General features: G+C 44.2%; 1 protein-coding gene across 1 annotated transcript; it reads right to left on the reverse strand.

Moving 5' to 3' along the window:
- Positions 1-5,826: 5,826 nt before the first annotated feature.
- Positions 5,827-13,890, reverse strand: CHST4 (carbohydrate sulfotransferase 4). The gene is made up of 2 exons (XM_019978565.2): positions 13,679-13,890; positions 5,827-8,871 (listed from the first exon to the last, which is right to left on the reverse strand). Exon 2 carries the CDS (start codon positions 8,868-8,870, stop codon positions 7,695-7,697), a length of 1,176 nt encoding a protein of 391 aa, XP_019834124.1. The 5' UTR covers position 8,871; positions 13,679-13,890; the 3' UTR covers positions 5,827-7,694.
- Between the last annotated feature and the right edge of the window lie 266 nt (positions 13,891-14,156).

Here is a 14,156-nt window from a genome sequence, read left to right on the forward strand (position 1 = left end):
GTAGAAGGTAAGAAAATAAAGTCAATGAATGCAGATAATTCTTTAGAGAAGTTTGGCTGTGAAGGTGCTGAGAGAGGGGCCAGTGTTTGGTTAAGGATGTGGGAATGAGGGAGAGTTTTTCCAAGATGGTAGAGACTTGAGTAAGTTAAAAGCCAGAGAGAAGGATTCAGTTGAAGAGAAACTGAGTTCAGAAGAGAGGCAGTGAATAATAAAAATATATAGTTCTTAAAAAGGTGAGAAGGGGCTGAAATACAAAACTATGATGGTCTTAACAGGAGATAGACTAACATCTATATTGTAACCCAAGATAAGAATGAAGACAGAATGCTAAGGGGGGTTTGGTTATTTGTACAGAGTGGTTGAGAAATTGGTATCTGATGGTTTTCCTTTCTCTTGGGAAGGAGGGGAAGGCATGTGGTCAGAAGATGGTTGTGGGAAGTTCTTCTGGAGAGGAGGAAAAGGGTTGCAAGGTTGCAAGTGAGTGTTGAAGTGACCATAAACTGATGGAGGTGATTCTAATTCTTTGTGAACTAAGCTGCCCTCCTGTGATTTTCTCCATTCAGCTTTTGCCTGCTTGGGTTTGGCAGGAGGCAAGTTGAAGCCCGAGTGTTGGGGCCATCCAGAGTTATGGTGGCTGAAGACAATTCAGCATTTCTCTAACTGGTCTTTCTCAAAACATTCCCCTGACAGATGTTAACAGGAGAAAACTTCCTTGGTCAAAGAAGTTTGGGAGAACTGCTGTATACTCCAATCCCTTCTTAATATGCATATTAACATATTTGAAGCTCTGAGGGTCTCACATTTGAATACTCAGTTAAATTTAGTGTAGTCAACTTTTTCAAGCTTATTTGCATCTCGAGTGGTGTGTGTGTATTGCATCTGCTAAGGTCTTACAGTTTGGTTTAGGTTGGGTCATTCACCTCACTGCCATATAAAATGGTAGGAAATTTTCTTTTCATTCAACATGTTTAAATGATCTGCAGTTAGCCATTTAGATTCACATTGATTTAGGGTAGAGCAATAGCTACTATTTTCTGAAACGCTCCTCATTCTTTATGAACCTATTTCATGTGCCTATTCCATTTGTTACCAATTCTTGTTATAAACTTAAAAAACAAACAGACCGTAAACTGGCTTCCTTATTGTTCTTCCAGGACCATAAGAAGTCGATGTGAGAACTGGTAAGGAAAGCCGGACCATCCCCAAATGATTAGGATTAGGGCTGGCAGGGAGGACAACAGTCAGAATTACTTGTATTATTATTTTACTACTACTGCTAACCAAAATTTTCATGGTCTTTACAGTTTACAAATTGTTCTTATATGTGTTATTTTTCAAAACCATATTCAGTCATTATTGAGCAAGGTACAGCTATCATTGGTGAGCACAAGGAACATAGTTTGGGGAGATGACAAATGAAAAGATATGATGAGGAAATAAAGAGAGGAGCTACATGGAATGGAGCTTAAAAAATATTGGGACAGTGGTCTAAAGCATGCATTCTCAGTGAAGATCAAAATTACCATGGGTGTAAAAAATGGTTTGGAGAAGGCAATGGCACCCCACTCCAGTATTCTTGCCTGGAAAATCCCATGGATGGAGCAGCCTGGTAGGCTGCAGTCCATGAGGTTGCTAAGAGTCGGACACAACTGAGCGACTTCACTTTCACTTTTCACTTTCATGCATTGGAGAAGGAAATGGCAACCCACTCCAGTGTTCTTGCCTGGAGAATCCCAGGGACGGGGGAGCCTGGTGGGCTGCCGTCTATGGGGTCGCACAGAGCTGGACACGACTGAAGCAACTTAGCAGCAGCAAAAAGTGGTTTAGGGGGAGGCAGAAAAATGAGTAAATATTACGGTGCTTTGGACCCCCCAAAGGGCCACCATAAAAAAATAGACACACCATGTGTTAGTGGTATTAACATTTCATGGTGGGGGTGGCAATTAGGGGGAAAAACATCTCAGAAGGCTTGTTGGTTAGGGGTGGTGATGGTGGTAGTGATGAGGTATTGTGGTTTAAATTCCGTGGTGCCTATGGAACTTTTTGACAACTGTCAGTGTGTCTTCTGTTCCCATAAACGTTAGACAATTCATTTGTCTAGCACAGAGTCTGTGTCTGGCTTCATTCATCTGCCCGTCTTGCCCAAGGCCCTGTGTGACCTTGTTTTGTGCCTTTAAACTCTCCTCTTCAAGCCACAGCTAACTGAATTAGGGTCGACATGAGTGAAGATCAGTTAAGGCATAGATTGGCCCGTGAATGACTGGCTGGTCTCGGGAAGCCTGGCTGCGGTCACTTCCTCGTGTCAGACTTCTATGGTGCTATTCTTGTTGTTGTAATGTGTCTACCACTTCTCCCTTTGAGATCACTTGACTGGGTCTCAAATGAGCCCAGGTTATAACATCACTGCAGTCATAACACTTGGCCTGCTGGTGTCCCATTTGAGTGAGACTGATTGTAATTGAATGAAGGTGGAAGAGAAATTTATTTGAATCTTCAGCTCTTTGTCCTTCATGTGTTAATCATGTATTAGTTAAGGGAGGGCTTTCCTGTACATTGTAGGTTTAGCAGTATTTCAGGCCCTTCCCCACTAGGTGCCAGAAATGCCCCCTCTGCAAAGTGTGACAACCAGAAATGTCTCTGGATGTTGCCACATGTCCCTTGTGAGGCAGAGTCACCTCTGGTTGAGAACTACTGATATTGAAAAACTAGAATGTCAGAATATTATCAATTTCCTAATGGTATCATGATAAGAAATGCCTTAAATAAAGGGTTTTTGATCTGCTGTTAAACTTCACCTTAATAAGGATGTTACCAGAAATGTTGAAAGACAATCCTTGAGAGCTGAGACCAGTGTTGTTACCAAGATATTCACAGCTTGCAGTAATGAGCACCAGATGCTTTCTAAACAGGTTCTGTATATCAACTCATTAGCTATCCTGGCAACTCCAAGGAGTCAGTACTGCTATTATTATACCCACCCTACAGTTAAGGGAACTGAGACATAAGATGTTGAGAGACTTGCTGAGGTCACCCAACTGGTAACAGCAGAGTCACCCAGACAACCCAGTTCTAGAGCCCACATGTTTATGAGCACATAACCTCTTGGTCATACTGTTCTTTCTGTAACATCTGTACTTATTTATCCTCCACAACACTCAGCATACTACCAAGCATATTACAGGTTCTCACTGGACCCTGATGGATCCTGTCCATATTGACATTGGCATTTACTGGGGCACTTTGTCCCAGATCTCTGCTCCACAAATGCCTCTGCTCAAATACCACTTTCTCAGCAAAGATATTCCTTATTGCCCTCTTTAAAACATTACTCTCCCTCACCTCCCAAACACTTACCCAGCTTTATTCTTCCCCACAGTACTTATCACCATCTGACATGTATTTACTGTTTATTCCTCCACTCCCCAACAGACCGAAATAGAAGCTTCATGAAAGGAGGGGCTTTGCCTATGATGTTGGCTGCTATATCCACAGCACCTTGAACGTTCCTTGGCATGCCCATCAAATGTATGAGATGAATGAAGAAATCCTTTAACTTAATCCTATATTCAATATCCTTGCTTTGATTATCTGTCCTTACTTTTTCCTCAGTACTGCTTTTAGAAAATAGTCTTTCTCTGAATGAACAGGAATATTTATGCAGGAGAGGGGCCTAGCCCTCAATAGAAATGCCAGGGTATTGGGGATCCCCCACTAATACTGACCAGACGTATACTGGTGGCCTATGTCACTTACATATGTTTATTTTTAATTTAGCTTTGCTAGTCTGTGAAAGTAATTCAATAGAGTCGTTATAATATGCATACTCAGAGAAATTAACTTATGTTTTGCTTTATATTTACATAGAAAAATTATAAGCTATTCTTTTAAGAAAGATGTTACATACTATTCAGTGACAGATTTTGCACAAAAATCTGATTCTACCTTCTCATTTCTCCCTATAACTACTATTCACAAGCTGAAAAGAATATAATTTTAATTAAAAGTAATTTAAAAACTTAGCAATTGCTCTCATTATATAGAAAATGTAGCCACAGAGAAACACGGTCAACACCACTTTGTTTCCAAGCTAACCTTTTCTCACCCTCCAAACACATATTTAAAATTTTGGGGCTCCTTTCTCTCCCCAAATTGGTGGGCTTAGGGCACTTACCCAGTATGTCTTTTTATAAAAATCATCAATCACTTTCCTGCAATTAGCCATTTCAGGCCATTATGTTTCTCTAGACATGAAATAGCTCATTCCCCAAGCCTGATTACTAGCCCTAAGAAATTTAGCTCACATTCAACCCTCATCTGTGTTCAAACTCATCCTTGGATCCTGTGCAGCTCAAATAGGCTTGGCAAGCAAACAAATACCTCCCTGTTTGGCGGAGGTGGAGGGCTGGAACAGATGCCTCCAGAGTAGTAAGGCTGTTCTGCAGAACACAGTCCTCTGTACTCGTCATGGGTTCTCAGCTTCCCAAATTCCGCATGTCCCATAATTGATTGTACTGCCCCTGGCACCCCTGAACTTCAGTGCCAGCTTCCTGAACACTTCAGTAGGAGACATTCCATTGCTCTCTAAATATTGCTCAGCACTGGGTCACAGTTTCAGAGGTAATATAGCATGATTTTATACTACACATTCTTACATAAGAATGCCATTACAATATTATATTCTCCAAACTTTTTTTGGGGGGGGTTGTGGTTTGAGGTTAAGAATATGATACTGCAAACAAATAGAAATTAATTTAGACCAGAGCTATCTGATAGAACTTTTACAGTGATGGAAATGACCTATATCTGTGGTGTCCAGTACAGTAGCCATTAACCACATGTTGCTGTTAAGTACTTGAAACATGGCTAATGCAACTGAGGAACTGAATTTCATTTTAATTTTAACTTATTTAAATCTAAACAGCTACCAGTGGCTCCTATATAGCAGTGGTCCTCAACCTTTTTTGGCACCAGGGATTTTGGCACCAATTTCATGGACCGGGGTGGGGGTGCATGGTTTGGGGATGAGTCAAGTGCATTACATTTATTGTGCTCTTTATTTCTAATCAAGTGCTACTGCTGATCTGATAGGATATCTGATAGGATATACCAGTCTGTGGCCTGGAGGTTGGGGACCTCTGCTATATAGGGTCATGTATAAGACTGTCCTTCAAGAAGATGGACCTCATCTGACATCAGGACTTGGAATATAGGAAATTTAAAACTATTTTAAAGTAGATCTTAATTTTAAATAAGATCCTGAGATTTCACTCTGTCCTTGTCTGGGGATGGGGTGACTCTTTTGGAGATGGAAAAGCAAATTTCTCTGTACTCTGGCATTCCATAGAAATGGTTCCTAAGGAAGTTGCTAACTTTAAGACAGAGGTAGAGGCTGGAATTTCAGAGGGAAAATCAGAGATGGTCGTCTATCACTATCTCTTTCTCTCACTGACCGTCTTCACTCTGTTTCCACCATCACCTACTGCTGTGACCTTATTTTCAACGTTGGGGAAATTTTTATAGTTTTGAAAGGTTTATAGTGGCAAGAAGCACATGCCTGAGAGATTCCAGGCTCTTGAGGAGGGTCTAGAGTGGCATGGGTTTAGATATTAGAATAAATTCACTCATTTAAAACCCATATAAATTAACTTCGAAGACCCAGATGGCAAAGGTAACTATCTACTCAAGCATCTCAGGGGTGGCACAACCCAGTAGCAAAATGGAGTGGGAAAATTCCCATATGATGTGGAGGGAGCTTCATGAAGTGAGGACCATGCCAAAAGTGGGCCTGGGAACAAAAGGAACGGTGAAATGATGGTACCTCTCAGATGTGAACAAAGAGAAATGTTTATAGAGTCAGGACTCAGACACAGAATTTCAGACACACAGGGACCTTCTTCCTATTCCTTCCAACCTAGGGATAGCACCTGTGTTGTGAGTAAGTGCTTAGATATTCTGCAGGCACTGGAGAAGTCATCTGTCTTGGAGCACGAAGGCAAAGAGTACTGCTGCCCAGGGCAGGGGGTACCACTGTCAGACTGGCTGTGGAAGAGTTACAGAGTCATGTGATAAACATACAGAATCCCAACTTCTTCAGCAGATCTGAAGTCGGACATGACAAAACACATCTTTAACAGGTGATTCTGATACACAACTAGATGTGAGGAATCCTGCAAAGACTGAAGGAAACAACCTTTCTTGTTAGGGGAGGTGACCAGGAAGAGCTGAATGGCACCAATTATATTATAACTGAGGTCCTCTGGCTGAGGTATGAGATTAAAAGAACTGTAGAACCTAGAGTTGGAGAAGGCAATGGCATCCCACTCCAGTACTCTTGCCTGGAAAATCCCATGGACGAAGGAGCCTGGTGGGCTGCAGTCCATGGGGTTGCTGAGGGTCAGACACGACTGAGCGACTTCACTTTCAGTTTTCACTTTCATGCATTGGAGAAGGAGATGGCAACCCACTCCAGTGTTCTTGCCTGGAGAATCCCAGGGACGGGGGAGCCTGGTGGGCTGCCGTCTGTGGGGTTGCCCAGAGTCGGACACGACTGAAGCGACTTAGCAGCCACAGTAGCAGCAGAACCTAGAGTGATGCATCCTGTATTATTACAGCTTACATCTCACATGAGAGTGGGCTTAGCTGTGGTTGTCTACTTTCTACAAGTTCTTGAGAGGGCAGTGTATAGGTCAGTATTGACCAAGTTAGACTTAGTCCATCGTCTGAACCAAACACTGTCTTAACAATTTTGTTCTATGTGTGGGTGATAGATAATAACAAAAGTATTTATTAAGAATCTATAAATATAAGTGTATATATATATATATATAACTGAATCACTGTGCTGTATACCTGAAATTAATACATTGTAAATCAACTATATTATAGTAAAAAAATTTTTTTTAATTTAAAAAATAAAATATTTCAGTAAAAGAAATCTATAAAGATGATTAAGCTGTTAGCTAAGATCCCATAAGAATGAACATTTACTACTAACTAATTAGAAAGCATAAAAAGGTACACTCCAAACAGAATCTTATTTTGAAATTTTAGTGTTAACAGATGGCAATTTCACAGCTTAAAATAGGAAAACACTGAGGGGAACTGATGTCCAAATTGGGTCCAGCCACCCCATGAACTTAAAAGCTTGCTGTGTTGTGCAGAGGTTTTCTTCTGTATTTGTGTAAATTGACAGTTGTTGTGGCCAGGCTCACAGGTAAGCATCCAACCCTGATCCCTGCTTTCTTTTTAATCCACTGGGAGCTCTGAGTGCTCAGAGTTAACATGTCTATTGAATATGTTGGTGGGCTCTTTGGCAGAAGACCCATTTCCCTGTTTTTTTCCTGTTTCTGTCCTTTCCCATTGGGCAAGATGTGGACAGAGGAGTTTATGGATTTTCTCCAGTGATACTGCTTGTACTATGTAGGACCCAGGCCACAGAATCTCTGAGGTATACACAGGTAGGAAGGCCAAAAAGAGAAGAAAGGCATCACTTCTGTTTTGTTGGTTGGTATGTGCTTCTCACATAAGGTTCCCAAGTCTCTTTTCTAGAAATGAGCAGAGACACAGAGATCTCTCGATTTGAACATGTGTGGGCAAACCCGTTCTCACGCGTACACTGACACATACTGTCAAAGCTCAGAAATAGCCTTCAGTTAACGTGGCTGAAGCTGGTGCTGGGTGGAGAAGGAGCCTCCTTAATCCTCTTGGTAGACCAGCTCATAGGGGCTCCAGGTAGACAGAAGATCCAGGGACAGATTTTTCTGCTCTTGGTCTGATGTGACAAAGTGGTAGCCCAGCAGGTTCATGGTATTCCTGCAGACTTTCTGAAGTCGAAAAACCTTTTTATAAGGCAGGGACCAGCGCCAGGCCTGAGAGACATTGAGTGCATTCCTGGCATTTGTGTGGAAGGCGTGCTTACCCATGCCCTTGCCTCGAGTGATATTATGTACCCAAGTCTGGAGCCGGGGCAAGAATTTCAGCCCTACGTATTCATACATTCGGGCAGTTTGGCCCAGGGGGTCCCGGACCAAGTCCTCATAGCGCACGAGCAGGTAGCGCTGCCTTAGGGCTTTGGGCAAGGACTGTACAGCTTTGAAGATCTCCAGCTGGCTTTGGCAGATGACTTGCATCGCATAGTAAGGTTGATCCTCCTTCTTGAGTTTCTGCCAATGCTGCCCCATCACAATGTGGCTATCGATCTTAAGTTCATTCGTGGTGTGTTCTCGGGACCGGAACACTGCGCGGGGGTCCCGGACCAGGTGCACAATGTGCAGGTTGAGGGAAGGGTCTCTCAGAAGAGGGTAGAGCACCTGCAGGTTGAAGAAGCGCACCTCCTTGAGCACCACGTGGCTGTAGGTGCGGCAGGCCTCCTCCACCACCTCGAAGGGCTGCTGGTGGCACAGAATCCTGCAGTGGGCCTGGGGTATGATCTTATCTCGCGGGAAGAGGTTGCAGGCAGGTGGGGAACACAGGGCCCGGCTGCCATCCCACTGGAATAGGCTGGACTGTTTCCGGGGGCCAGGATTCATGTAGGCATCAAAGACACTCATGTCACACAGAAAGACGGCCCGAATGAGGTCCCGCACAGCCATATGCAGCCTCTGGGCTGTGCTTTGTGTGAAGGTCATCCACACGTGCCAGGCGGGCTCCATCAGGTAAAAGACATCTGGGTGCTGTCCAAAAAGCTGCCCTACAAAAGAGGAGCCAGAGCGCCACGAAGACAGGACCAGCACATGAGTATGCGGGGACTTGGGTTCCTCCTTCACCTGCAGGGAGTTGTCATCATGGGAGTACACAAGGATGAACAGAATGAAGATGGCCATCTGGGAAGCCAGGAACAGCAGGAGCTTCATTCTTTTGGGCGGTATCATGCTGAAGTGGAAGACCGTGGAAGAACAAACAGAGGGGTATCTTAGGCTATCACAACATAGAATTTTATTGTACAGATGTACCACAATTTATCAGTATTTAACCAGTGTCCTCATTGGTGAACTTTGGGGTTTTTCCAGTCTTTGGCCATTTCAGAGCTTTCAGTAATGACCTTTATGTTCACACATCATTATCCAAGCATGTAAGCTAATTCCCAAGAAGTGGAATTGCTGAGTCAGAGAGTATGGGTATGTGTACCTTTGGTATCTATTGTCCAGTTAGGCTTCATACTGGTCATAAACCACTGTCTGTGTCTAGAGCTCCAGAGATTTTAGGGAGCAGATTTTAGAGGAGGAGTTGGACAGCCACAGATGTGCCTCTTGGAGTTTATGGCTTGCTTCCTGAAGAGGTAGAACATGCTTTGCCAGCCCATGGGCTTCCCTTGGAAGTCCCCTGAACCTTCTGGGAAGTGTGTGATGACCTCAACCAAACCTTAAGTGGCAGTGGCCCAGAAACTTTTCTCTTCCATTCATGACAACAATACATTTCCTCCGCATGTGCCAGCAGATCCAGTGAGGATCATCTCTCCCATGTGCCAAAAAAAGCACATTGTTATATGCCAGGAACATATCAATGAATAGTAATTCCTGTCTTGGCCCTGAAGGTTACAGCAGGACCAGCTAAGAAGAACAGGACCTAGTTCTTTTGAACTTGAGCCCAAGAGGAAATGATTAGAAACTAAGCCATGTTTGATAATGACTCAAGAATTGAGCCAAGTATTGAGGAACTGACCTTCTCCCAAAGACAATTTGAGTATGAGGAAAAGTTTAGAACAAATATAGGAATTAATGGAGCAAAAGAGAAAGGAAAGAACTTGACCTATGTAGAAATACAAGGATAGAATTTTATAGGCAGGGCCTATAATCAGCTCAGGAAAAAGATAACATTTCCTAGGGACTGGTAACATGGACCTTTCAAAAGTCCACCTCCTGCCCCCATGTGGCTTCGGGCCAGCTCAGGGTCCAGAGTGGGCTTCATGCTCTGAGCGCTCCTTTCCTGCCTGTGGCTCCTGACCTCATGCCCATTCTCACCCAGAGCTGGTGCCTGGCCTTCAGACTCGTCCTCGGTTGTCCTCAGGCTTTAATTGGCCACAGTTTTCAGGGACTGTCAAGGGAACCCTCTCACTTTCTCTGTTTTTTCTTTCCATGAGCACTTTCCCTGGCCAGCAGGAAAGTGTGCTTTTGTAAAGTGAATCCCATCTCTTGTCACTGAGATCTGGATACAACCTGGATCTAAGCAACCCATGATGGGGCTGATGAGCTCAGCCAGAGACCCTTGAGGGTGTATCTCAGGGAAAGATCATCTCTGCAGTCACTGGAATCAGTGTAGAGGCGGCCCAGAAAGAACAGGAAACTGAAGGCTTTTCATGGCAATCTCCTCTCATCTAACCATCACCTCTCCTCGGCTGTCCTACACTACCTCCTCTGTAGACTCTCCTTGAGGTTGGGAAGCATTTATGAGAGGTCCCTAGTGCACCTTCCTGAGTGTTCTTTTCTGGCTATTTGATGCATTCTTGAACTCTGCCCTCTCTGTTATCAAAATGAGTCTGCTCATCTCTAGCCTGGCTTCTTTAGTAAGTAGCCTCTCACTTCTGTCTCTCAGTTCTCTCCCTCAGCTCTCCACCTCATTCACTGCTGTCAGAATCTATCTTTTTAAAGCACAAGCCTGTCATTCCCTTCCTTAAAGTCCTTCAGTAGCTTTCTGACACATATAGGATTAAATCCCCAATTCTCATGTCCGGGGGCCCTACATAATCCAATCTTAGATCTTCTGTCACTCCCTTCCCTTTCTGACACCTTAGGTTCTGAATTTTACTTCCAGTTCTTACAACTTGCCCTGTTATTTATTTTTAATAATTTAATTTTTTTTTGGCTGTGCTGGGTCTTCGTTGCTGCGAGGGCTTTTCTCTACTTGCAGTGGGTAGAGGCTACTCTCTAGTTGTGGCGCACAGGTTTCTTATTGTGGTGGCTTCTCTTGTTGCGGAGCATGGGCTCTAGGGCTGGTGGGCTTCAGTAGTTATGGCTCCCAGATTTTAGAGTACTGGCTTAGTAGTTTTGGCACATGGACTTAGTTGCTCCACAGCAAGTGGGATCTTCCCAGACGAGGGATGGAACCCTGTGTCTCCAGCATTGGCAGGTGGATTCTTTACCACTGAGCCACCAGGGAAGTCCCTGCCCCATTGTTTACAAGCTCTGAGACATTTGCAAGACAACCACTCTTTCCTCAAGATTCTGCCCACTTCTCAGCTTTCTCCCTGAAAGGTATCTTATTTCCTCCCAAGATTTAGTTTTCTCCCGAACTTTCCATTCCCATCCATCTCTCTCTCTGTAGTACAGTTAAGTGAAGTGAAAGTTGCTCAGTCGTGTCCGACTCTTTGCGACCCCATGGACTATAGAGTCCATGGAATTCTCCAGGCCAGAATACTGGAGTGGATAGCCTTTTCCTCCTCCAGGGGATCTTCCTAACCTAGAGATTGAACTTAGGTCTCCCGCATTGCAGGCAGATTCTTTACCAGCTGAGCAACAGGGGAAGCCCCTGTAGTACAGTGGAGGATGAATATCTCCACTGGGCTGCTAATACTTAAAAGTGAACGCTATATCTTATCTTGTTTACAGGCACATAAAACACACAACTGATTAGGGCTCATTAAGTACTTGTTGAACAAATGACTAAATAAATGAGTGTGAGAAGTGGCATGTGTGTATACATACTAAGTCACTTCAGTTATGTCCACTCTTTGCGACCCCATGGACTGTAGCCAGCCAGGCTCCACTGTCCATGGGATTCTCTAGGCAAGAATACTGAAGTGGGTTGTCATTTCCTCCTCCAGAGGATCTTCCTGACCCAGGGATCAAACCCATATTAGTTACTAAAATTTAGATGATTTTACTGAGTATTGAGCACAAAACCAATACTATCTCAACTGCATGGAGCAAGATATTAAGTCAGAACCATAGTTTAGAAGCAATATGGCACAGTGAACCTAACTCTAAAAAATTAAGTTCTATACAGAGCATGTATTATTTAGAACTAAGGGGGTAAAAACCATGAGCATCACTAAAAATATATATTTATTAATAAGAAATTAAAGCCCCATTGAGGGGCAATAGACTACTCACAAAACTTCCCTGGGTCCATTAGTAAAAGAAGAAAATAGAAGGAAAAAAACACTCACAGCACAACCTGTCATCTCCTTCCAAGAAACGTAATTTAAAAACATACCGGGGTCTTCCCTGGTGGTGCAGTGGATGAGAATCAGCCTGCCAATTCACAGGACATGGGTTTGACCCCCGATCTGGGAAGATTCCACATGCTGCAGAGCAACTAAGCTTGTGTGACTCAACTACTGAACCCAAGCTCTAGAGCCCGACAGCTCCAACTGCTGAGCCTGTGTGCCTCAACTACTGAAGCCAGCATGCCTAGAGCCTGTGCTCTGCGACAAAAGAAGCCCCCACAATGAGAAAGCCTGAGTACCACAACAAAGAGTAGCCCCCACTTCCGCAAGTAGAGAAAGCCCAAGTGCAGCAACAAAGACCCAGCGCAGCCAAAAATAAATAAATAAAAGAAAAAACACTATATTGGGACTTCCCTGGCAGTCCTGTGGTAAAGACTTTGCCTTCCTAGGCAGGGGGTCAGGTTCGATCCCTGGTTGGGCAGCTAAGATCCAATAGGCCTTGTGGCCAGAAAACCAAAATGTAACACAGAAGCAGTGCTGTAACAGATGTAATAAAGACTTTAAAAATGTTCCACATGGGGCTTCCTTGATGGCCCAGTGGTAGAGAATCCACCCGCCAATGCAGGAGACACGGGTTGGATCCCCTGATCTGGGAAGATCCCATAGGCATTAGAGCAACTAAACCAGGGCGCTGCAACTACTGAACCTGTGCTGTAGAGCCCATGAGCCGTGACTGATGAGGCCCTGTGCCGCAACTGCTGAGGCCCGTGCCCCTAGAGCTGTGCTCTGCCACAAGAGAAGCCACCCCAATGAGAAGCCCAAGCACAACTAGAGAGTAGCCTGAAGACTCAAATACTTTTTTTAAAGGTATTTTACTCACAGTTAGAAGTTCCAGACTTGTCCACAGCCTTACAAGACAGAAGTCTCTTCTACCTTGGCTGACTCACTGGCCTCATAATTTAATCTTATTTTACATCGGAATGGAGCTCCACAACTTTGAAAGCCCTTCTAGTCACAGTAATGACAACAGTCCAATTAAATACATCACATAGAACAGTGATGAGCCACACCTCCGTGTTTCAGAATAAGTGAACTTTAATTCTCAATGATAAAAACAGCCCCGCCTGATTAGACCTGGATATTTTGGGTCTCAGATCTGAGAATTCAGTTATCACACTAAATGTCAGCTGAGCTAGAGAAAATCTGTAGCTCTTAGCACCTCTGGTCCTCATTTCCCAGCACCTGAGCAGAGGAGAAGCTACAGGAAACACAGAAGCCAGCATCGGAATAAGTAAGATGAACCAGCTATAAAGTATACATCAGAATAGCCCCACTCACTTTCTAGGCTCTTTCTTAGGGATGGGGGTGCGTGGGGTTAGGAGAGCTGCTGGCAGGCAACTTGTGCTTTTGGGGAATATTATCCAGGTGATTCTGATCCATCCCCTCTCCAACACCTCTCTGCCATTCACAAAGAAATGCCCAGCTTAGTTGTCCCATGTTATCTGAAACTCTGCTCCAAGGACCTGGGAATAATGGTCCTGCTCTGGAGGTGTACACGGGAAATTCTCTCCTTACCTTGTCAACAGCTTGGGCTTCTCCACCACTCTGAAGGCTCTGCCAGCTAAGCTGTACAGCTTTTTTCCTCTGACTCACCAGCTCCCCTCTCAGCTTCCTTCTCCTCCTCGAATCTTGCATAACCATCCCTACTCAGAGCACATTTCACTGTCTTCTTCCTCTGGCCAGAAATCAGCTACCTTCCAAGACCGGGTTAAGAAAGCACTGGCTGCCAGGGAGATGTGATCCCAGCAGCTTTAACTCTAAGAGACTCGAGGGGGTGGGGAGACGCTGCTTGAATGGGCTGGGCCTGGAAAAGCAAAGGAGGAAGTATTCTCTCCCACAACTGGAAGGTGATGCTGGATGCTAAATTCCTTGAAGGCAGTGGAAGGGTTAACTCTCTTAGGGCAAAGTGGAGAAAGGAAAGGGACTCCAGAAGTACTTGAGGTTGATAGGGAAGTCACAGGACAATGACAGCCAAAATGACCCAATGTGATAC

The sequence above is a fragment of the Bos indicus genome, chromosome 18 (genome assembly GCF_029378745.1).
Source record: "Bos indicus isolate NIAB-ARS_2022 breed Sahiwal x Tharparkar chromosome 18, NIAB-ARS_B.indTharparkar_mat_pri_1.0, whole genome shotgun sequence".
Lineage (NCBI taxonomy): Eukaryota > Metazoa > Chordata > Mammalia > Artiodactyla > Bovidae > Bos > Bos indicus.

Coding starts and splice junctions, on each gene's coding strand:
- CHST4 (XM_019978565.2), bottom strand. CDS start 8,870: ATGATACCGCCCAAAAGAATGAAGCTCCTGCTGTTCCTGGCTTCCCAG.